General features: G+C 31.7%; 3 protein-coding genes across 5 annotated transcripts in view; 2 read left to right on the forward strand and 1 right to left on the reverse strand.

Moving 5' to 3' along the window:
- Positions 1-12,970, forward strand: part of LOC111001722 — a 107,169-nt gene extending 94,199 nt beyond the window's left edge. For 2 of the 3 annotated variants that reach the window (XM_045631860.1, XM_045631861.1), the window contains 5 exons: positions 8,157-8,297; positions 9,695-9,817; positions 9,887-10,982; positions 11,077-11,665; positions 11,746-12,970. In XM_045631860.1, the coding sequence (XP_045487816.1) occupies positions 8,252-8,297; positions 9,695-9,817; positions 9,887-10,982; positions 11,077-11,665; positions 11,746-12,918 (3,027 nt within the window). In that variant the 5' untranslated portion in view covers positions 8,157-8,251 and the 3' untranslated portion in view covers positions 12,919-12,970. The remainder of the gene's footprint in view (positions 1-8,156; positions 8,298-9,694; positions 9,818-9,886; positions 10,983-11,076; positions 11,666-11,745) is intronic. The other variant, XM_045631862.1, reaches the window with a different exon arrangement.
- A 2,854-nt stretch (positions 12,971-15,824) lies between these two features.
- LOC111001719 (signal peptidase complex subunit 3) lies at positions 15,825-19,415 on the forward strand. The gene is given in 8 exon segments (XM_045631844.1): positions 15,825-16,009; positions 16,354-16,518; positions 17,306-17,422; positions 17,619-17,719; positions 18,254-18,267; positions 18,350-18,517; positions 18,659-18,925; positions 19,213-19,415. Coding segments are annotated over 8 exon segments (1,032 nt in total). The 5' UTR covers positions 15,825-15,939; the 3' UTR covers positions 19,343-19,415.
- A 364-nt stretch (positions 19,416-19,779) lies between these two features.
- On the reverse strand, positions 19,780-24,026 carry LOC111001716 (FGFR1 oncogene partner 2 homolog). Its single transcript, XM_022271711.2, has 5 exons — positions 23,776-24,026; positions 23,569-23,703; positions 23,182-23,433; positions 22,960-23,088; positions 19,780-22,322 (listed from the first exon to the last, which is right to left on the reverse strand). The coding sequence occupies exons 2-5, from the start codon at positions 23,701-23,703 to the stop codon at positions 22,212-22,214; spliced, it is 627 nt and encodes a 208-aa protein (XP_022127403.1). The 5' UTR covers positions 23,776-24,026; the 3' UTR covers positions 19,780-22,211.
- Positions 24,027-25,143: the final 1,117 nt, after the last annotated feature.

Genomic DNA, 25,143 nt, shown 5'->3' on the forward strand with positions numbered 1-25,143 from the left:
ACCTACTCGATTTCAATTGCATCGTTTGATCTGGATGGCTGATCGGAGTTATATATTCTCACAAATACTATTATAATATGTACTAAATGTGTTATGTTATATAAATTGATAATGTGTGGTTTTAATATATGTTAAGTTTTTCTTTATTATATTTACTACCAGAAAAAAATGTATTTGTATGCCATTCTATACTTTTGATCAATTATTAATATAACATTGCCTAGGATTAAATATATGCACAGTTAAAAGGATTACGAAAATTCTAAACCTACCTATTTTTAAAGTATACAAACTCACAAAAACTTTCCTAGGTTGTGTTGTGTTATACTGAATATTCCAGTATTCAATAGTTACTCGGCGAATTCACCTTTGCAACGAGCTTCAGAATTTCCACAAAGTAAAGTCACAATATTATTTATCTCGTACAAATAGAGTATCTAAATATATGGCGTATTACGAGTAAATCTCGAACTATCTCAAATTAAAATCTTTCGTGGCAATACAAGCAGAATGCATCCGCCGAGTGAAGGATAAAGCGAATTTTTAAAATGAGTAACGTTCTCAAAATTTAATGCTCTTTATATTGAGCTCATTGTTCGAAGATATTATGTGTTTATAACAATAATTGGCTAATTGTAATGCTAAGATTAATTAGAATTAGTTAGAATTCTTCTACTCGGAGAACATATTTATTATCTAACATAAGACTAATGATTCTTAGGAATTTTACCTTACAAAACATACAAATAATAAATACATTAATTAATAAATAGTTGTAACTTATCATATAATAAAGTGACGTGATTTTATTTTTCGATATCAGGCGTTTATAATTTTATTAAAAATTAATTAATCAGTGGCGCTACAACCTAGTTAGGTCTGGGCATCAGATTCGTTCCATATCCTTCACCGTTCGAGCGAATGTTAAATGCCCACATAGAAAGCATATTTTTGTCAAATGTGAAATCATTGGTCACTGCCGGGAATCGAACCTACGATCTTAGGAATGAAAAGCGGGTACTAAAGCGACCAGACACTGCTCTAGTAATTATTCTATTTTTTATTTTATTTTTTATTTTTGAAAAAAATATGTGACGGTAGAACATAAATTGGTGGCACATTTTCTGCCAACCGAGTCGACTTTTATAACAACAATAATTATCTCTTAACTTAGAAAACTACTAAAACATTAAATTTCAAACAAAATAATTATTGGAAGAAGTGTGGATACAATCTTAATGACGTAGTTTTATAACTATAAATATTCTAAGCAGCTTGAAAAACAATTTTTATTGTATATTTATTTGTCAACATCCTCTCCTCTTAATATGAATGTTGGTATAGATCACGCACAATATCGTCACACCACGGTTAGATTTTCATAATCCGCTATGAAATAAATTGTGAATAATTCTTTGACGCTCGATTTTTGATGTGTAGGCAGTGATTAAGTCGAGATTTTCAGCATAATAATCTTTCATGAAATGAGATTCGCGAATTGCTTTCATCCTTTGGGCCTATAAAATTGGATTGATAAAGTCAACAGTATTACTTAATTTCCATATAATTTTAAATCTACGAAGACTTTGACAAAGAATAAATTATAAACTCAAACGATAAAATGATGACTTTGGCCGTGCGTCGTGTGCGTAAAATAAGATTTTTCCTACAAATATTTACGCAAATGCTTAATAATTTGTAAGACGTTCAAAGTTTAATCAATAATATCAAACTGTTATCTGTGGCAGTTTCCCGCCTGGCCACGACTGACATCACTTAAGGTTGTCTGGAATAGCTGGAATGTAGCTGGTACCTACGGCTCACTTGCTACTTTTACTTACTAATGGTCCAGTGAATAGGCTATCTCGCTCTTACAACTTCATTACTAACATTGTTGAGAATTTTAATATTTTATTTTAATTTTACAGTTTCGGTACAGACAACATATTGTGGAAAAGTTACTTGCTTTTTTTCTTTGCCAGTTTGACATTTTTTGTTTTTGAAATTGTTTGAAATTTAGAATAATTGAGGAGTATGTGTGTAAAATTTGTGCTGCCATATTATCTTGTACATTTTAAGCATCCATGTGTTTTAGAACTTACAACGAAATAAATAAATGAAATCCTACGTACTCTAATGAATTTTTATTTAAATGAGTCTACTTGTCTAATACGAATTGCATATAAATTATATAAATATAATGGTTTTTCATTTAAATAAAGGTACGAGTCCAGAAAATAAATTATATTATTATAGTAACAAATTTATATTCTATTAAAAAAAAAGTTTTTAAACGATCGTTTAAATATGGATGATGCTAGACTTATTGCATTGCAACTTTATGGAACGAAACTAGCCTTTCAAAACGGTAGGCAGACAAATCAAAAATGAAAAAAAAACAAACAGAAAAATCTGTTCCATTTTAAATTTCGAATTCTGGCCATTATTAAGCAAATAACATACATAATTTACGTTAACAGGAAAACTGTGTAAACTATAGTTAGAAAATCCTTGACATCTCGAAATACATGATGTACATAACAATAGAATGAACTCTTCACAAATCAAAATAATGTGGGCGTATGTACCTAATATAATTTAGCGATTGTTAAATTTTAACGGCATACCCTTCGCACCTTACTCACTGAATCATTACATTGATTAAACAGTTATTTACAACTGGTATATTTGCAATTTTTATAAAATATTGTCTTTGGTCACGAGAGCAAAATTTAAATAAAATAGTGTAGCGTGATTGTAGACCATGTTTGATGAAAAGCACTCTAGTAATAGTCTTCAATTTGCATTTATAACCAGTAAAGTTTTATTTAAGTTTTATACGTCTTAATTTATATAATTTACATCAAAGCTTTTTATATACCTTTCCAATCAGGTAAAGCTCCATAAGTACAATATATTTTTAATACAATAGATACAACACCTGATTGCGCATCACGAATGAATGCGCCAACTAACACGAATGCCGAGAATAACAAAAGATCATTGTAAATTCATAGATAATACTTATTCTTTTAGAAATAACCAAAAATATCGAAGGAGGTTTTATTTTTGTTTTAAAAAAACGAATGCCGCTGATTGCTCTTTTCTCTCCATATTCTTAACTCTATATTACAATTTAAATAACAAACATTATTGTCGTATTTGAAACTTATAATGTTTAAATTTGGAATTTATTAAAATCACACAATGACAAAATACTAATATGACGTCACACATTATCTGTGGTATAGCTGTAACGGGTCGGGCAACAGCGTTATATAAGCAAGTTTAAAGTTCTGTATTAGTGTAATGAAGAGAAACCCTATAGTATCAGTAAACAAGAACTTTAGAGTTAATTCGTAGAGGAAATAAGTAACTGTGGCTTTGTTAAGCAAGCTCACATTAAACAATGTTTGAGAGGGATTATGTCTTCATAAACTTACTAACCACCTGATCAACTAAAATTGACGTTATGCCTTACATAACTCACTGTGATTGTTTATCAAACAATAAGTTTGAAACAGTAATCCTTGTTCCAAGTAACTATCTGTAGACGAGCTATATATGTGATTAAAATCGGATTTTTATATTTATATGGGCGATTGATAACTTATAGGGAGTTAGACATCGTGAGATAATCACAAAAGCAATGGCTGTCAAGTAGTTATTTGCACACAAAGGACCAAGGACACAGACTAGTTTTTAAAACAGTGAAATTTTTTTTACTAACAAATAAAAAAGTAAAAATACTTTAAAACCTTAAGCAAATTTATGTCTTTAATAAGACCTCTAAACTGTTGAGTTTTGTCATCCATATTTATTGTGAAAGGGTATAAGATTACAAATCAATTACAACTAAAGCTTTGTCTTACATGAAAGTCAATTACAAAGCTAATACGTGGATATTATTTGCTATTTATTCAAGAGAATGCAGATCACGTCACAGTAGTAAAATAATATAACTTTATCCTTCACGTCAACGTTTTGAATAAAATGCAAAACGTGCTTGGGCTGCAGCCAAACCATTTCTGCGCACCTCCAGCTCTTAACTTGTTCTCCGCGGTATTTTCCAGTTACAACTTGTATGAAAGTCTTAAATATGTTTACATACTATTGTCATTATAAAATTGTTATAATTTGATTAAAGTGTATTGTTGGACTTGTGGCTTAAGTGTGCGACTGTCATCCCTGAGGTCGTAGGTTCGATCTCTGGCTGTGTACTTTCTTTCTATGTGCGCAAATTATATTCGCCCGAACGGTAAAGGAAAACATCGTGAGGAAACCGGCTTGCAAAAGTCAAGCATAGAAGGCTCGCCTAATAATCACTTGCCTATTAGATTGACAAATGAACATTAAACAGATACAGAAAAAAAGAAAGGTAATATTATTACCTTTCTTGTAGTGTGCGTGGAGTATTTTCTATTAATGTAACTCGTTTCAATAATTGCAATAAACAGCCTATATATTTTTAAAATATGTAATAAAACTCGGGTTAGAAAGAAATACAATATAATATTGACAAAACAAATAATGTATCTTTATTTAAAAAGTTATTAAAACATTGTCAGGTCAGTTCAAAACATTGACAAGTTCGCTGTCAAAACTGACGTTATCGTAAGCTTGACAAATCTCAACAAAATTACAGTAGTACAGAGTTTAATAACTGTCATTAGAAGTAAAGGGCAAAACTCAAAACTATATTCGCTAGGAATGCTAGAACGTTTACAATATGAATAGACAGACCACAAACATCACCGCGTTCATCTCACTCGCAAACACTTTACACCCTTCCTTTACCGTACTTTGATGACGTCCTCTCGTTTTTTATATCATTTTGTGTTAGCAAAGGCAAACCCTTCGCCTTTTGAAAGACCATTTTAATTTTAAATCACGCATCTTGCTAGGACGTTAACCTCTTGTGAATTTTACAGCCAATTGAGTGATCATGTGCGTAGATAGCAAGGGGTCTGTGCTTTTTATTCTAATTTATGGCTCATGGAAATCATTTTCTGTGAATTGAAATTGCGAATAAATTGTTCTTAATTCAAATTTAAATCAACAATGGTTGTTATCTATAGCCGGATGCTATATTAATTGTAACAGCGTTCTATATTTGAAAAATGAAATGTGATCATGTACTCGTTGCTGCTTACATATATATAGAAAGGTATATATAGAAAGGCTTTAATCAAAAGTAAACAACCGTTAGCTAGCATATTCAAATGACGGGTGCTTACGATTGGAACTTAGGGTGCATTCAAATGGCTTGAATGCAGTCTGCTAGACTAGCGACTGGACTGGAGCACAATAGATGCCAATTTGCACAGGAATTTGGTTCAGATGCCTCCGCGCTGACACAGCCAGAATACTGACGTATCTTCGGGCGGTTCAATTACTGTATAATATATGCAGTAGAATATTCAATCAAATATATAACGGACAGTTTTAAGCGTATTTGTCCAACAATATGAATTTAGTTACCGTCAGAGAAACGAATGATTTTTTTCAATACGAAGTAAATTTTTGTAAACAACTGCGTATGTCATCCAATCTCAATACGGAATCGAATATTATTAAAAACTGTTTTTATATTTAACTAATTCTAATGCGAATAATGTTTTTGTTGGATATATTAACATTCATAATGTTGATTATACCGAAGCTCGAAGACGCTTACGGGGCTTTGATAACTCACTTTAGCCTTGTTTTAATACTATTATAAATGCGTGCTAACGAGTAATTAAAATTAAATCAATTTCACGAATTTTAGTATTTAAATTTGGCCCTTAGCGCGAATGAGATTTACAATACATATTTGTTATATTTTGAATATATAATTGAACTCATATAGAAATTGAGCAGTGTACAGCGAGCGACTCTCATCACTGAGGTCGTAGGTTCAATGCCTGGCTGTGCACTAATAGATTTTCTTTCTATGTGCGCATTTAACATTCAGATGAACGGTGAGGGAAAACATCGTGAGGAAACCGACATGTATTAGACCCAAAAACTCAACAGCGTGTGTCAGGCAGAAGGCTGATCATCTACTTGCCTATTAGATTGAAAAAAAATATCATGAAATAGATTCAGAAATCTAAGGCCTAGACCTAAAGAGGTTGTAGCGCCACTGATTTCTGTTTTCTTAATTACTTTTAATCCCATACCAAGCCATAAATATCTAGCATCCATTGAATGGAATTTAATCATCCTATAAGAATAGATCGGTCCTATTTAAGACATTTCGTAGTGCACTGCAAATTCCAGAGCTAACCTATCCGACCTTAAATCCTCCGTGCCTTCAAATGCCAGCCCCACAATGGATGCCAATCGTGAATTACCAAATGTAATCTGCCGATCAACAAAAGTAATACTACTAATTTATTGCTCATTATTTATATTATATATTCGTTGGTGTATTCTGTTAAATGAATACAAAGACATATGTGCATTGTTTTTATTCGAACAATATCGGCGATGTTTAGCTGTGTAGTCCACGTCGTAGACATAGACATAGACATTTATTACAAACAAAAACACACAGACATAACCACACAAAATAACAATTATCAAAGAAAAAATTAAATGCGAGATATCACAAACAATAAAAATAATAAAAATATCTTTTTTACCATTCGGTTCGTTTCAAATGTGTAATGCGTGTGTTGGAATGTAATTGGTCCTGGCTCAGCATTATGATGAGGAGCAGAATGTTCCACAGCGCTGGTCATTCTGCCAGAGACCACGGCAGCTTTAGTTTGCGCCTCAGTCGCAAAAAAAAGAATGTCATAAATACTTAGTAGAAAAAATAATAATTATAAAAGTTACCAGCATAAGTAATGCAGTCTTGTGTAAAGGTGTATACTAAAATTAACATAAATTAAATTAAATATTATTGGGTGTATTAAAAACGTTCGTGGGATTTTTATTGAGTTAATAGATAAATCTTACTAATAATTTTAGTAATAGCTGCGACTAAAATTATAATTTAATTTAAGACTCATCAGCGGATGTACAATGCTTAGTTTCTAAATATCAAATGAAAAATGATTACATTTGTTTCCTGTTGTGCACCAATGCACTTTCTTGTGCGCATTTAACATTCTTAGCTTTAGGCCCTAAAAGTCGATGACGTGTCAAGCACAGGATGCTGATCACCTAATTGCCTATTACGTTGACAAATGATCATAAAACAGATACCTACATAAATCTGAAGCCCACACCTAAAAAGATTGTAGCGCCACTGATTCCTTTATAATATGTCCTGAAAAGTATATATATCACAATATATAAACTTATTTGCTATACATATTTTGTAACATATTTCTAACGTATACTGATATCGGATAGCAAAAACAAGTAAACTTGTTTATATGAAAAGCTATATTGGTTTTGTGCGATGGATTGGGATACCAATGAAATGAGAGGGTGAGGCCGCTTCAACGATTTGCATGTTGAGTGATTATTTTGTCCGTCGATGCGTGAGTGTATGGAGGATCGTTTTGTAACTGTTTATTTATTTTATTTACAACATTTATAGATAACGATGTTAACTTATTAACTGTGCTTAACTTATCAATTTATGAAGTGAACTTATTGTCGCCGTTTATTGACAGAAGGCTGAAATAGGTAAACTTTGTCGTCTAAATTTATTCTGTTCTTAGTTTGGGTCTGTTCAAGTATTACGTAAGCAGATTTACTGCAATTTATCCCCACGCCCCTCCCTTCCTCCTGTCAGTAAGCAAAGCTCTAATTGTTATTTTTTAGGTAAGAATCCTCGTAAATGCGTTTCATTTTCAAGCATAGACAATGCGTGTGTAATATGTGTAAAAAACTGAATAATTACTGTTGACGTAATCATCATAGACCCCCCCCATGTAGTGCTTACGTCATACTTGAACGGCCTCTTTCCTCCTCCCCATAAACCTTAACTATGTCGCCAGCCAAACGCTTCTATGGTCTTCTAGCAATATTAGCAATTTTGGCATCTATGTCAACTCTCAACGAGGGTAGGAATCGAAATGCAATCTCTAATTTTTTTGTTGCGTTTTCCAGACGCAAGTTGTAGTTTGACCTAAGTCTAGCTTAGAATTTAATCACGAGAAAACGTTGGATTATACTTCTGAACATTTACTTAATTATTCTATTTTTGATTTCAGGTTCTGTTTGTTCAGACAATATGGGTATTCATCACTGTTTAAGCTGATAAACAAGATTTTTACTGGTTGAAACTCTGAGCATCAAGACGAGAATCATGGATCCGAGGGTATTCTTGCTTCTAGCAGTTTCTGCTGCACTATGTAAGTAAAACAGTTAACATATCGAAAAACGTATTTCTGAAGAATTTAATATATGACTAACGAGTTGTTTATTAATTTGCCTTAGTTTTACTAGCCTTGATTACTCGGGAGCTATTTCTAATAGAAGCCGTAGTCATGAATTAACATCAATTTCTATTAAATAAATATAATATTGCACCTGATTAGCAATTCTAAAATCGCCGTTATAAAATAATACTGTGTATTTAATATAATAAAAATTGTCCGTGACTTGAAAACCTAAAGGTTACGAACCTCAAATCACAGGACTCATTATAAAACAAAAGCCAAAATATTTCACAATGTGTTTTGCAAAACTCGCAAAATGGAGAAGCTAATGAGGACATGTGCAGTAAATTTTGTTTAATATAGCTACTTGATTTACAATAGTTTAATATAATAGAACTTGCATTGTCTTATCTATTGTCATATGAAGATATAGTTAATATGTCATTAAGGTATCTTAGTCACAAAGGTTCGTTTACGTTTAATGTTTATTACTTAAATATTTAACTAGTGGATCGAAGAAAGCCCACGAAATACGAAGTAGGTTAGGTAGTAGGTACAAAGAATAAAAAAAAAGATAAATGAAGCGTAGTCTAGGCCGGTGTAATATTAAATTCTTAAGATTCCTATAAGAATTTTACATGTTAATATATACTCGTAAAAGGGGTGAAAATAATTTAAAGCATAGATTACTAGGCGTCCCTAAACCTTATCAATGGTGGACTATCTCAATCCACTTGCCAGCAAATTGTGCGGAAGTAACAAGAATATAGAGCAACGATGCTTGAATTTTGTTACCTACTTTCGAAAGCGAAAATGCAATATAAATTTGATTTTGGCACGGATTGTGAGGCAATAAATTCATGATTTCGTACCAAAGTTTTAAATTTAAAAGATGCTATTTTAAATTAAATTGCATCTTATCTTCAACCAATCGCTTTTTGTACAAAATATAAAGAATTACTTAATCTTTTTTATGATATACTACAAATGAAACACAATGTGCCGAAACTAGTTTTTTTACATCCGTTGGTAAACAAAGCTATGTTTCAGTGTAATCCTGAAACCATCAACAAAAATATTTCTTTTTGGAGATATTCTTTAGGTTAACGACATTACACATCATTAATTCAAAGATACGCATGTCTTGAATAGCTTTGTTTGTATCCAATCCCTTTTTTAGCCCCACGATGGTACTAATACAGTCCATTAACCATTCAATGATATTGAAGTAACACATTCAATGACTCTTTAGTATCTTTATTTTCTTAATATAAACATCTTGTGGAAGTCAATAAAGTGTTTTTGTAATTTAGACATAAATAACTTGATAAATTAAGACAAAGATTAAACAAATTATTCTCAATTTTCAGGCGGCGTGTCTTCAGCGAATCCAGCCAACTTTCTTACTCAAACTGTTTATGGCTTCCTAGACTTTACAACAACAATAGGAAATACTGTGATGGTGTTTTCGCCAAATTCCGCTCCATCTCCAGGTAATAATATATATAATAATTTGCAAAAATAAAATCCTAAAAAAACTCAAAAATAATTTTTATTTTCAGAACCTGTGACCGAGAAATCAGTTCACGAAAATGTTATAGAAACAAAACCACCGCCTATAACGAGTATAAAGCCAGAAGCTATAAAACCAAGTAAAACAACAAGTAAAGAAAAAACAAACAAAGCGCCAACCCCGATCGTCGCATCGAGTGCTATTTCTGTTGTAACGTCTCCACCAAAAGTTGAAGAGAAGCACGCTAATGCTCCTAAACCTGTCATTAAAGAACAAAAGCAAATCATTACTAAAGTTGAAGTTTATGCTGGACCTTCAAAAATCGTAGAAAATAACTCTATGAAACAAACTTCTTCAAAACCTAGCAAACCAGCCGCAAACCAACCAAATAAAAAAGAAACAAAGAAAAGTCAAACCATTAAAAGTGTGACAAATGTTGTAAGCAGCAAGGTTGATGTAAAACAAAATATAGGCCCATCAGTTGTAGTGAATTCAAAGGTTAATAAAATTATAGAAATAAAATCCAGTCAAGAAGAACCGGCAATTTTAGTTACAAACAATAATATTGGAGAGCCTGAGTACGATTATTTATCGCGACAGCCCTCAGAGTTTGTAGAAGAAACTTATAGAGTTATAAACTTACGCCCGTCTAAACCACTTGGCCAAAAACCTAAAGGGCCTAAGACGCGAGTTCACCCACCGGCACCTTCACAAGACGACGAAGAACACCCTCTTGGCCTGGTTACTACGCTGGGAGGTACAATTGTCAAAGATGGGCTTACAACCGTACACGAAACAAGTGTTATTGGAACCTATATATCTGGAAAGTATGCTCAAGTTTTAAACAGCAATTCAAAAATATTACAAACTGGCCATAAAGGAAAAATTTCACCAAGCCCCACTCATAGAATATTAAAAACGGCAGCGCCTGCAATTACAAAAAATCATAGACACAATCTAGAACCAACACCATCAATAAGCGATGAAGAAAATCACACTAAGGCTGCTAGAAGACAACCTAGTAGTGGTACTTCCTTTAAAAATAGACATAGAGTCCAGAATAATGAAAACGATAGCACAGAGCCCATCAATCAATCAAAAAAATTTAAAAACAGAAATTCACCTTCTGGCCAAAAAACATTAAGGTAACGTGATAGTAATATTTACAGTACTTTTAACTTTCTTCTTAGCACTACTTAATTATTATTAACGATGCACCTTCACATATTCTATTTTCAGTACACGATATGGCCGACCCACAAACACTCCTCAACTGGCAACCGTCTCTGTTTTCAGTGAACCACCAGCACCACCAGCGTTTTCGAATAGAAGAAAGAACAATCGGAACTCTGGTCATAAGACCACTGTTACTCCACCTAGTAATAATGATAGTCAATCAAGACGCGGCTTCAAACCTCGAGTACAACCATCAACAGTTGAACAAGTCTCAGCATCTTCAACAAGTGTATACAAATTCAAATTGAATCGCTCGCCAGGTTCAGGTCGTTGGCAATACAAAACAAGTCCTAAGCCTAAAGTGACAATTCGAAAAATGAGTGGTGATGAAGAGCCAACAACTCCAAATACTAACCCACTTTTTGACGACGTGCAAACGAATGATGTTACACCATTAGCGCGTTCAGATAACGATCTTGAGTTATCTGGATCACAAACTGGTCCTGGCACTCTCTTAGATAACGAATCTGATGACAATTCTATTGAAAAACCTCCTCCAGTTGAAACTATTAAGGTAGAAATCTCTACTCCAGCTGATTTTCGAGATGTCTACTACGAAATTGCAACTCTTAAGTCTCCATATACATTCCAGGTTTGCTTTCATACTTAAGGAATTTGTATATAACATGAAGCACAAAATCATTATACTAACCTGTACTTATTTCCTTACAGGTTGGACGCGTGAAAAATACTCGTATTATTACAGTAACATCGACAATAGAAAAGCGCATAGAACCGACATTATCATACAACTCGCAAAGTTCTCTCAACGAACCGTTGACAGAAAATATATTAGCGACAGCTTCTCCATATGGAAAAGATCACCTTTTGGATTCAAGCATAGTAACGTTGCCAGCTATTACTTTGTCGTCTGATATTGAAACACCACCATTAGAAACAGTGACAGAAACATTTAGTACTACACAAAATATGCTTAAGACTCACATATTACCAATTGTAAGAGATTCTAACGTTACAAACAGTTTAACCTTCATTCAAACGTATCAAGTGACTCGCTTAGTTACTGCAACGAAAACATTACCACCATTAGACTTCTTCCAATTTATACCAAGCAAGACCCTCAAAGAATTTAACAGCAGACTGGATGAAGCTGGTTCAGAACTACATTTAGAATTAGACTTTGGTGACAGCAACGAAGACGAAGAGGGTGTACCACGCCGCGTATTTCCATCAGACTTAGATCTGGCAAATATTGGATCAGATTTTGACCTCACAGAAATTGATAAATACAGAGACAACCATTTAAGACTTAAGAAAGCACATGGACAAAATAAAAACAATCAAGTTACAGAACCACCCCTACCATCAACACCGGCGTTGTCTCCAGAGCAAGCTCAGCAACTGGCTTTACTACGTTTACTTAACCCTGCTGCTGCTGCCCAAATACCAAATGTAATTACCACATCAAAACCTGTACTCAAATACGAAACGATTTACGAATCACACGTCATCCCAGTCTACGATGGTAAAAATACGATTCAGAGTACTATCTCTCGAGCAGTAGCAACAGTAACCAGGACTGAGTATGAAGTCGGAACCAGTAGCCTTCCTGCTCTTCCATTAAACCCCCTCTTCCCTCAACAACAATTCACAGTGACGTCTACGCCAGTCGTGATAAATACAGAAGTGGTAGCCACAAACAGTCAAGTTTTGAAACTGACATTTGGTGCTAAAACAGTTTACACAACATTATTTTCAACTGCAGTCGTACCAACAGTGTTGACGTCTTACGTTACATCTTCTATTCCTCTGCAACCTAGCGCTGCGCCTGGTTTCCCCGGATATTACCCACCCCCATATGCACCCTTTCCTTACGTTGGTTAGACACCACAGATTTTAATATCCCGTGATAAAATCTTAGTCTAAGCCTGTAAAATCAATTAGTGAAAATTGAAAGTAGTGTTCGTGTTTAAAGATAGCAGATGAACTTAAATCTTTAGTGCACTTCAATATGAAATCATTTTCGAATAATGTGACGGTGAACATTTTATTTGGCGTGTAATAGAAATATTTTCTAATCCTTAGATTTATCTAGAATAGAGTTTGTAAAAATATAAATACTCTTAGCGCTTGTAATATTTGTAAATACTCTATTTATACTCTTTCATTGTATTTGTATATAGGTAATGTTTCTTTAAGGTATTACGAAATTGTGTAACTATATTATGTTAAGACCCTTTGCTTTAAATACATTTTTTATAGTAAAACTGTTGTTTCTCGACCATTATGTGAATGATAAGACACGGAGCAATCCCTCTTTCCGTTCTTCTGCACAGGCCTTTATTAACAGTCCTTTGTTTATTTACTCTATGCCGATCAAACGACTAAAGGTTCTCAATGAATAGACTTAGCTTAAAAAAATAATGGCTAACGAGGCCTCAGATTATAAACAGTTTATAATATTTTTTTATTAATTGGCAAGAATGTGATTAGCCTTCTGTGCTTTATACACAACATCCATTTAAACGTCTCACGATTTTCCTTCGTCGTTCCAATGAGTTTCATTGACGCATTAGACATTGACGAACAGTCATGATGCCACCCGACCTCAATCGAGGGTTGACGCGAACTCTCATGCCGCTAGGCTCTCAATGCTCTTCAAAAGAAACATTATTTTAAACCCCTTATTAAGTGCAAAATCAGTAAACACTAAAATGAGGCTACACGTATACTCACTATAATGAAAATGAGAAATTAAAATAGAAACAGTCCTCTACCAACTACCTGTGGTAAGGAAATCCTTTCCTATATTAAAATGCAGTTTTCACCCAACGAACTGACATTAATCTGAGCTTTTGGAACCACGAGCAACTCGTACCACTTAGTTTTATTCTATATTAGCTCCCGTGGGAAATTTTGTTTCAATTTAATATGATTTTTTTACTTAGTCTACTTTTTAGTAGCTACATGCCAATATATAAAAAAAATTGATGTGCTATATTATGCTTTTTAGGAATAAAATCTTAAGTACTAAATAAAACTACATATTTCAATTTCCTCACCAAAAACCTTCTTCAGACTTTGAGGAATAAATAAATAAAATTAGTGGAGTTTTTTACGAATTTTACACCTATCAACACTTTTTGCGCTCAAATATGACGAATTGTCAAATTAAGAATCATGTCGACAATTCTGAATATAATGTCTTTAGCTCTATAAATAAGTTTTGAACGTCTGAAACATTAACTTAGCTTATAATAGATGCTTTGCAACTAATTTTATACTTGAGATCCTGATTACAGATTATTAACATTTCTAAAACAGATTTTTGTTGGAGTATGGTTTCGAGCCTAATACTTAAATAATATTAATTATAATAATTTTAATAATACATTAATAAAATTGCAAAAGAAAGTTTTAAGCAGCTCTAATTAAGCCATATCAACTCTCCTTGTTCCTAGAAATAAGTTTCAATATCAGTTAGACAAGAGGCATTATTGTAATTGGTAGTTTTAGTGACACCGTAAGGACAATGTATAATGCTCTTTTAAAGGCCGTAATACATCTACAAGAAGTTTGCATTATAACTTAACAGGATTATGGAATTGCAAGTCTTCGTTGACAGTGACATCATGAAAAGGTGGTAAGACGTCACTAATAAAAACTAAAATAGTTTGTTTTAACTTTTCAAAAATTTAGTCTTTCGTTTCTTTCTGTCAATTTATATCTTAAGATGAAAAGAGACGGACAAGTTCTTTAGTTGAAATGGTCCAATTACACAGACTCTCAAATACACTTCAGAAAAACAAGGACAATACTCGGACATGACTTTCAGAATAGGAACCGCAATAGATTATAAATTGCGTTTCTATTAAAGACATATCTGTAGGTTGCCATAAATTCCCTTGGGAATACTCGTTGCTCGCTGATGGAACAAGGATGAACGAAATCGGCTTATACAACCCGAGGGAAGTAATATCATAGGGAGGTTCAATACACTAGCAAATGCAGTACTTTCTCAACCTTTTGACGTATTTCATATTCCAAGAACCTAATAATCATATTATTGAATACCGGAACGCCTGAAAATATGAAATAACAACAAGAAGTTTAAGCAAAATTCTCGATGGATTTTTGAAGCCTTATCGCCAAATACCACAAGCCTATTGCAGTAGCTTTATGCTCCACAGACTTTATGAGATTTAGTTGCAAGTTTAAGTAGCTTTGTATTATATGTATATAAATTAATAAATTTATACATTATCTTATTAGTCGCTGGCAGTTTTGTAATAACTAAAATAATCAAATTATTCTTTTTTCAAAAGTTATTTGAGTGTCTATGTCGAATCAATTGTGATCCGGAAAGATGTTTCAAATTAGTAAAATTAAATTAAGTTATCTAAGAAAAACTTCTAGAAAGATCGTTCTTCTAATTGGTTACAATTATAATGGTTAGACATTTAATGTTTAATTGCATAGATATTGTTTACATATAATGTGTGCGTAGGGATACGCGAGTACGATCTTTTCTCTCATAATCTGATGGAAAGATCAAGCCCACTAGAATGAGACGACCCACTTTAGGTGTTCATTTCAGGAGGCACTTCGAAAATTTTCTTGATGACAGCACTGTAGTATGCTTTAATCTAACCTACCATAATAATAAACAAGTGTCCTTATAACAATATATGAATATATGAAATACAATATATATGTATAACCACTTATATCATTAAATACTGATTACTCAAACTAGAAAGAATGTTTATCGAAATCCGTGCAATCAGTTCTTGATATATCGGCAAGGAACAAAGATATTTAACTGAATATTTTAATATCATACGTAATTTAAAGATAATAATTTATCAAGATTGCTTCAAGTGTTGAACAGTGAAAACAATGTGAATGAAAACAAAAAGACTAGTATTAATAATGTGGAATATTGAAAGGATTTTATTAATAACATCAATTTTATGTAAGTAATTGTATACAAAAAATATTTATAAAGTCGTTTATTTGAGCGGTTCGGTAATTGAAATATTATACCGAGTTAGATCTATCTGTTTTTGTCTTAATTATAAAAATGTATATCTGGAGCGGAAGTTCCGGGCATACACATAGCAATAGTATGTGTATATACAGTATATACAATAGTACCTATAGAAATGGTTTTTGCTACTTTTAAAGATTCAATTTAGAGAAACAAGTGTAAAATAATTAAATTTCTAAAAATGTTTCTTAATAAAAAGTTTTATTAAACTTAATATTCTTAATTATATTTCCGAATATTTAATCGATGTTTACATTAACGTAAAACAGATTCTTCAGCAGTAGCTCAATCGTACCGTAATGACACACGATGCTTCCAATTTACGTGGCTTGGTCCCCGATATGACAATCAAAGTGTCTTCATGAACGCGACCTGTAATGATGCTACACGTCTTGCAGATGGAATACCGTGCCATCAGCCTCTCGTTGTTTCAGGTTTGTGATTTCATTTTCATATAGTCTGTCTTCCTACATTGAATGAATACTTTAAAAAAAAATTATTGGTCTGGGGTTTTTACAATCTTTGGTTTTATGATTGGAATAGCTAATGAGAGTACTATTATATATTTTTATTTAGTTTCCTTGCTTCTTATAATCCAGGCATTATTGCTATTACTGTCGTAAAATCTGAATATTGAAAGCTAAAAGTTGGTAAGACATCTACAACCTCTGTCGTAATCATATCTTATTTTAAGTACCTAACATACTCATATAATACCTATATAGTCATTAAGAGGTTAGACTTTAATCTTGTAAAGCTTACAGCTTTTTTAAACAACAAAGTTATAAGCATCCTCAATAAGAATATTATACAGAAACTGTCATAATTGAATCACTCCAATGAAAGAAAACAAAAAATTAAAAACATTTCGAAGTGATAACCTGCAACTTCGGCTGCTTTAAAGTTGATTACAAAATAGAACACTTTACTAGCTATATACAACTACACACAGCACCAACAACAGTATACAAAAACTAGCTAGAAAAGTACACGTTGCAGGATTTGCTTTATCTTTTTATAAGGCGCTAAGTCTGACAATTTATATCTATACTAATACTATAAAGATTTGTATGTAAGTATGTTAAGTGTAACGAATTGGGTCAAAATTTACTGGACCGATTTTAAAAGTTCTTTCACTATTTGAGAGCTACATTATCACTGATTATTATTAATTGCAAGTAAAAAATAAGGTTAAATTTTTTTTAAATACATTACTTTCAGAGGACGGCACCTGGCCAGATATTGATTATATTTGGGCAAACCATTTCAACGCAACCACTTGTGTGCTCACACAAAACGATATCTGTGCAAAATATACTTACTATTTCAATGGACATCGTATGTATTAATTTTATTAACCTTTTTGAAAGTAATACTTAATACTAAGTAGAATATGACAACTTGTACAGGATTCGTTTTATTTAAGAGTTAGAACCTAAAATCCCTAAAAAAATATCTCTGTCTCAAAGTGGTTTACATTAAAGAAATTTACGGAGACTTTGCAACGATTACTATTTAGATTTTTTCTTTACAGCGGAAAATTCAACCTATATGTGCACTAGAGCCGTAGACAATAATAATACAGCAATCACTAGTGGCTGCTATGAGCAGATGTCTGGAAGTTATCGAACAAGGGTTTGCTTCTGTCGCAGTGTTCTTGGGGGAGTGCCGTGTAACAAGGGCTTTGCTGTCGTACCGTCGATATTTGCAGCATTACTAGGTTGCATAGTTTTACATATTATTAGAAACTGAAAAAGAAACAGTTATAAATAAAGACAAGGGAAAATCAATACCGCTAATTATTAAATTCCTAACCTAACATAAGCTTCAGATTCAGAGCCGACACTTTTTATTGCAATATAAAATGTATATCAGAGTATGACTCCTATCGTCCAGTATCTAAATTTCATCCTTAAATCGAAATATCCGTTCAATACCATTGTTATTACAAAATATATTTAAATCTCATTACCAAAAGAGGCTTGATACAAACATGGAGAATATTAATTATTAATTATAGTACCGGAAGTAAAAAAGTAGCTTCAACACGATTCTTCTTCTGTACCACCTCATGCTCTTAAGTGTTTTATACTCTGTTTTATAAATTAATTACAAATGACGTGTCCTCGAGGAAATATTGTTATCTGGTAATGTTAATGTCAAATATAGACAACGTCAGCTAACCGCAGTGGATCGTGGCTTTATTGCTGATTTTGGATAGGATAACAAAAATACAAGATCAAATATATAAAATCACCATAATACATTGTTTCGTTTATAATAAATAAACATGTATTCTATATTAACAAGAGGAAATGCAATTCTTACGTATACTCTAAGTGTTCTAGCATGTTTAACTTTTTTATGTTTTCTATCCACACTGACGGTGGACTATAGAACCGCTGCTCAAATGAATACAGTGAAAGTAGTTGTGTAAGTAAACAGTTATTATTGTAACTTAAACTTAAAATTTTGTCTCGTTAAGACCTGTGAAAAATAGAATCTCTCACTAATAAAAGAAGAATTTAGTCACGAGAATTAATACCCTAAACGTTTATATTCTTAACATTACAGAAAAAATGTTCCAGACTATGGTGCCTCAAGGGAAAAGAATGATTTGGGTTATTTAACATTTGATCTGAAAACAGATCTTACCAGTCTTTTTAACTGGAATGTTAAACAGTTGTTCTTATATCTAACTGCAGAGTACATTACACCATCTAATGAATTGAATCAAGTTGTACTGTGGGATAAAATTATTTTAAGGGGAGAAAATGCTTTGCTAGATTTTAAGAATATGAACATAAAATACTATTTCTGGGATGATGGAAATGGTTTAAAGTAAGTATTATTTTAATCATATCATTTATGCATTATACATATTGTGGTTGGTAGCAGAGTAATAAATAACAAACTTGTAGCATTGAAATGCAGTAGACTTATTTATGTACATTATATAGAATCTTTAGTAATTCTCAGAAACATATATAGAATTTGTAATATATACTAATCATAGGCAAACAGATATTTTGTATTATAACATCTTTAACATTTTCAGTAATTTATTCTGTTAATAATATCCTTTAAAATGCATTTTGCATTCATAACCTAATTAATTTCTATTTCAGGGGTCACAACAATGTCACATTAACCTTGTCATGGAATATTATCCCAAATGCAGGTCTGTTGCCGAACATTCCAGCCATTGGTCAGCACTCTTTCAAATTCCCTGTAGAATACACACAAACAAGAGTATGATTCATAATAAAAGAGTTTACAACTTTTTAGATGAATAAATGTGTGTGTTTGATAAATTATATATTCAATCTAAGTTAGCATTTTTATTACATCCAAGCAGTTATACACAAATTTAAAATTTCCAGCTAACACTCTTCATTTATTATTCAGGATGACTTTTCTAATGTTGAGAAATCTCGGTCAAGACACTAGACTTCAGTGAAATAAAACTACTATTTGTCATATTTTTATTTTCTATAATATTATACAGATACAATAATTTTTGATACTAGACTCTTAAAATCAAAACTTAAAATTCCATTTTAAAGAATTTTGCAATTAGGTTTTATTCTGATAAAGTGCCACATAACTATCAGAATAATTATCAAACTATAATAATTCTGGTCTTTAATTTTACAGTTAATAAGTTTCATTAGGTATGAAATAATATAAAACAATAAGCAAAATCATATTTTATATATTAACAATTTTGCAGATAAACTATACAGACATCTATAAAAATAGAACAGGGAGTAATACTACATACTAATTAATTGGAGAAACTCAAGTACTCCAGGGTAAAAACTATTTTGACCACATGGTGTTTAATGGGTCCAAAGAGAGTATGAAATACAATTATTTGTAGGATACAGCCTTAATGTGGCTTAATCATTAAAACATTGAAGAATTTCCTTAAGTTGATAACATTATATATGTATATGAAAGTACCGACTTCCAGTGAGGACGGCTTATCAAGCAAGTTTGACTAATTTTTATGTTATGCAGTCCACATTATATTGCTTGCTTTTTCTAGCATACCATTTACCAACTATAAAGAAACTACTTTAACCACTAACCCTAGGCAACTAACATCCAAAGCTGTAATATGAAAAAATATCGCATCAAGTGTTTCATTATAACTAATTTATCTTACAATACTTTAGTAAATTTTGTTAGCCTAAAAAATCAACAGATATATATATTCATTATTTTGGGCAATATGATTCTTTTATATATAATAAATCAGAATTATGTAAACTGAGCTTTATATTTTTTACTCTAACACCATTTAGAAAGTACATCAGTTGGCACATCTAAGTTGAAGTATTGAAAAATACAAACAATCTTGAAAATACTGTTATCCATAAGTTTTGTTTGAGTTGATAATTTGCCTAAAATTTTCTTAGAAAGGTTATTAGTTCAGGGAATTTAAGAGATTATGAGTTTGCAAAATCTTTTAATTGTGCCCATATTGTTCCATAGATCCAGGTATGATTATTGTAAGCTAATCAAATGTCATATAATATTTTATAAAATTGTGCTTTGTATGGTTCTAACTTTTAATTCTATAAAAACGAAAATTAATAAAACATTAATTTTCGTTTTTAAAAGAATAAAAAAATACTGATATTGCTTGCTTTGTGCCTCTACTTGAATGTTGAACCAGCACTGCTTTTGTGGCTACAAACTATCTTAACCTTAACTATCTTAATATTTTCTATATTTGTTACAACTACATTACATTTGATAACCATCTACAATAGGAATATTCTACATTGAAATATCTACTGAACAGAAGAAAAGAGTTGGGAGTTATTTTTTGCAATAAAACTTTAGAATTTAATAAGTATCATATTGTCTAAATAGCACATTACATCTAATACATGGTAATTTGCTAAGTAAATTTGAATAGCTTGTAAATCATTTTTGCACATACACAAACTGTTAATTTTTTTATCAAAATTGATCAATGACTTCTTTGTCACCATTCTCAAACTGCTTCTTCACACTCATTGTGTAATGAAGTTTCATTACAGAAATTAAATCTATAGAAACACAAACTTATTCAAATGTTATATTATTAAGTAAAAAACCTTAAAGTTGTTTTTAGTCCAAATTATGTTTAACAATAAAACTAAGAAAAATAGAAAAACAGGTAGTAGTCTTTGTAGCCATAGCCCACATGGTATTCATAGAATATTAATAAACATTAAGTAGATTCTAAAGATCACAGTAATGCCATAAGTTTCACACATTCAAGCAGAAAATGTATTGACAGGCTACAATCTATGACAATCAATTGTTGTAATTTCAAAGTAAAACAACATTACATTCACTTCAATATTTATCCAAAAATTTGAAAATTTCTTAACATTTACTGCTTTAAAATTATTGTTAAAACTTCCTGTAAATTGGGTTGTCATATTAACAGCAACATAACTTGAATAAGTTCGTACTAAATTAACAATTATCCGCATCAAGCAACTCAATATACAACACAATTTCACCCTTCACCAATTTTCAGGAAGTAATCTTAACAAATTTGAAATTATTATCAAAAATAGTTTACAAAATTGTGGTCTTAACTTGATATAGAGCGCTGTCAAAAAACCCTCAAATATCAACTGGTATTTTCAAAGCTTACATGATTTAATATTTCAAACACTTCTATTTTACACACTTCACTGTTTGAAAATATAATTAAAGGGTGTTCAACTAAATATTGATAATTATAAAATAACATTTGATGGAATAATTAATGTTAATGTAAATAATCTCACAATCCCAATATTGTCACTAATAGGATTCCTCAAACAATGATAGAAGTACAAATTAAGAATTTTTCAAGAAAAATCCTTGATCATATTAAATGATCTAGGCAAGTGAAGTAATTTATGCTCACACATCAAATTTCATTAGGAGGCAACAATGCCAATTAAATAATTGCAATAAAAATTTACATAATAATTTTTAGGAGATGATTAACATAAGATTTAGATGAGCATGGAAATGGAATAGACTTACAAGAATGTAAAGTTATGTACCAAGAGAATGTTTGGAGAGGTGGTGCATTATATATTTAGAGGCGGCACAAGTCATTAGCAGGTCGTCACGCTCCAGGTAGTGGTGGCCCATCTGTCTGAACATCTTTGTCCTCCATAGATGGGTACGACTTGTCTGAACCATAACGCCGAGATATATCAAGCATTTCTCGAAGACCCTGCAAAATTTATCATACTTTTAATCAAACTTTTTCATTGAATTATTTCATACAAACACATATTTATAAATGGGTTCAATTAATGAACCAATTATGCAACTGTCAAAAACAAAAGATAGAAATATAAATAGAAATAGATAAAAAAAAGAATCACTCCAGAAAAAAAAAATTGTCTTTTGCTGTACGTAACAGAACATTTTACAACATTATAAGTTGACTTGCAAAAGAGAAAAAGAAGTTAATGCCTGTATGGTTCATAATTAGAATAAATTTAAAATATTATATATTATGATGAATTTACATCAAAGTATTTAAAATATTTTTTTTGCTATCTTAGAAATTATAAGAAAAACTGTATAAGCTATCATTTCAGGAAAGCTCTATATATCACATAATACCAACAACAACTAGAAAATGGAATAAGTATAAGTTTTCTTAACATACTACAAATCATCTAGTTTAGAAATACATATTGTTTTTGTATATGTATTCAATTATTTAGTTTTCTTTGCAACCAAATAGCCATCAGTTCCTTTTCAAGGACAAGTTTATATTTTACATAACACCATATAAAGATAATAAATAAATGAAATAAGATGAGAGGGATTAGACCAGTTCTAGCATGTCAAACAATTACCTTATTCTCTGTAATAAGCCTTTGGTATAGTTCTTCTTCCCTTCTAGTATCACCATGGGCATCCATGTTCACTGCTTTATACATGATACTTGTCATTTCATTAATTCGCTCTGCTTGCTGGCGGATAAGCTGCAAAAGACATTTAATTATATAAACGTAAGGATTTTACAAATTAATTGGAAAAGTTGATTGTGATATATATATGTTATAATATAAGTTTACCTCCTGCTGTTTCTCATTGATTGCCGATGTAAAATCTATCCGAGACTCCCATATTCTCTTTTCTGTATGTTGCCTGTATTTTGACATTATTAACTCAAGAGCTCTTCTGTGATCCTCAAGTGCAGCTCTTAGTTCAACATTTTCCCTTTGCACCTCCCTCATTATTCGAGATTCTCTTTCTATACTAGCAATTAACTCCCCTCTAGGTCTCTCCCTGGATGCCTCATTAAGTGTGTCCACTTCTTCCTTGTACTAAAATAATAGAATTGTATGTTCTAAAATATATTTTAAAATGCCTTAAGAAAATATAACTATATATTTACATGAATAGATAATACAACAATTGAATACGTCAATAAGATACTGTTGCTTTATTGAGATTCTTACCTGTTTCATCGTGCTTATTTGTCTATATGCTGTTTGAGTTTCAGTCAGCAACGCATCCGCTTCAGTCTCCCGCTCCTTAAGCCGACCAGCGAGTCTTTTTGCATCCAAAATTATTTGTTGTATGGTCAGTGACATCTGAAAAGCCCAACAATCTACAGTAGCATTCGTTGTCTAATCCGTTTCATTTAAAGGCTATAATATACTAACCCTGTACGTCGCATACAATGTAAACACAAACACCGGACCATCTAATCTAAAAAAATAGAGTCACAAACAAAGGAACACACAATAACTTTATGTATAAAGTAAAAGACGCACATCAGCTGTTTTGTGGATGGTCTTCGGCAGCCATTAGAAGATTTAGCAGTTCCCTAAAATCGAGGAAAATTAAAATAAATCTTGCTGCTGAGATAACACGATATGAATAGAATGTCATAGAAAGAGAAAAAATATGAGGGACCCTAGCATTCTAAATGGGTATAATAATACTACTATGACATGACCTTGAAATACAAAAGTATGTAATAAGCATAGATAACAGAAGTGTCCACAGTTTATATTTAAAATTTATTTGATCAGAAGTATAGAGCATAGAGATATAATATATTATACTGCTCTTCAATGTAAATAGAGCCTTTATATGATGTGTTCACTGTTCAGTGTTGTAATAAGTACTAACGGTGTTTGTATGGAAAACTTAAGCACGCGTTAATAGTATTTTTCATTACAAGTGCGGAAAGCCTGTCATTGCAACGAGTTCCGACGAATGTCTACCCGAGCCGAGGCGCAGCCGAAGGTGAGGGTTGACAGTCGGGACGAGTTGCAATGACGGTTCCGCACGTGTACTGAACGACTATTTTTAATACAGTTGCGAAAAAATTAAGCAATTTAATGAAACTATTTGCTGTTTTTCTCTTCTCTCTACGGAATAAATTCATTGCACGTAGATATGTTATATATTTCCGGTAAATTGTTCTCCGAAGCATTTTGTGCAATTATACTGAGTTCGGGTGGTATTCATTCAAATAAAATATCGTCGAAATTACTCATTTTGTGCAACAAATAACTCAACTCGAAAGAACATTTTTGGAAAATGGCGCCAACCGCAAAGAATATGAGCAAAGCTTGTTTTTTCTTTTCTTCACCCATTCTGCGTAGGCAAAGGGAACTTGGCCCATACAGCCAATTCTTCAGTAAACTATTTTTATTGAAAGAAAACCAAATCTAACTCATTGAGTCCAATCATTAAATCTGATATTGAAACAAATAGTAGCTTCTTTTTAAAATATTTGCATGAATCATAAAAACTTCTGTGATTTTTTTTAGTAAAACCTTCATGGTTAGTTTTTTCTTTTTAATATTTTTTTATTGATATGAAATAAAATAAACCTAACCTAACTTATTGAATCCAATTATTAGTAAACTTTTTAAAAATACGTATTTGCATATATTATAAAAAAAAATTTAATATTTTTTTACTTGATATGAAATGAAAAGAAACCTAACCGAACTTATTGAATCCAATTATTATAATATTTAGAAATCATATATCTTAAAAACTTCTATGAATCCTTT

Source organism: Pieris rapae, chromosome 17 (assembly GCF_905147795.1).
Source record: "Pieris rapae chromosome 17, ilPieRapa1.1, whole genome shotgun sequence".
Taxonomy (NCBI): domain Eukaryota; kingdom Metazoa; phylum Arthropoda; class Insecta; order Lepidoptera; family Pieridae; genus Pieris; species Pieris rapae.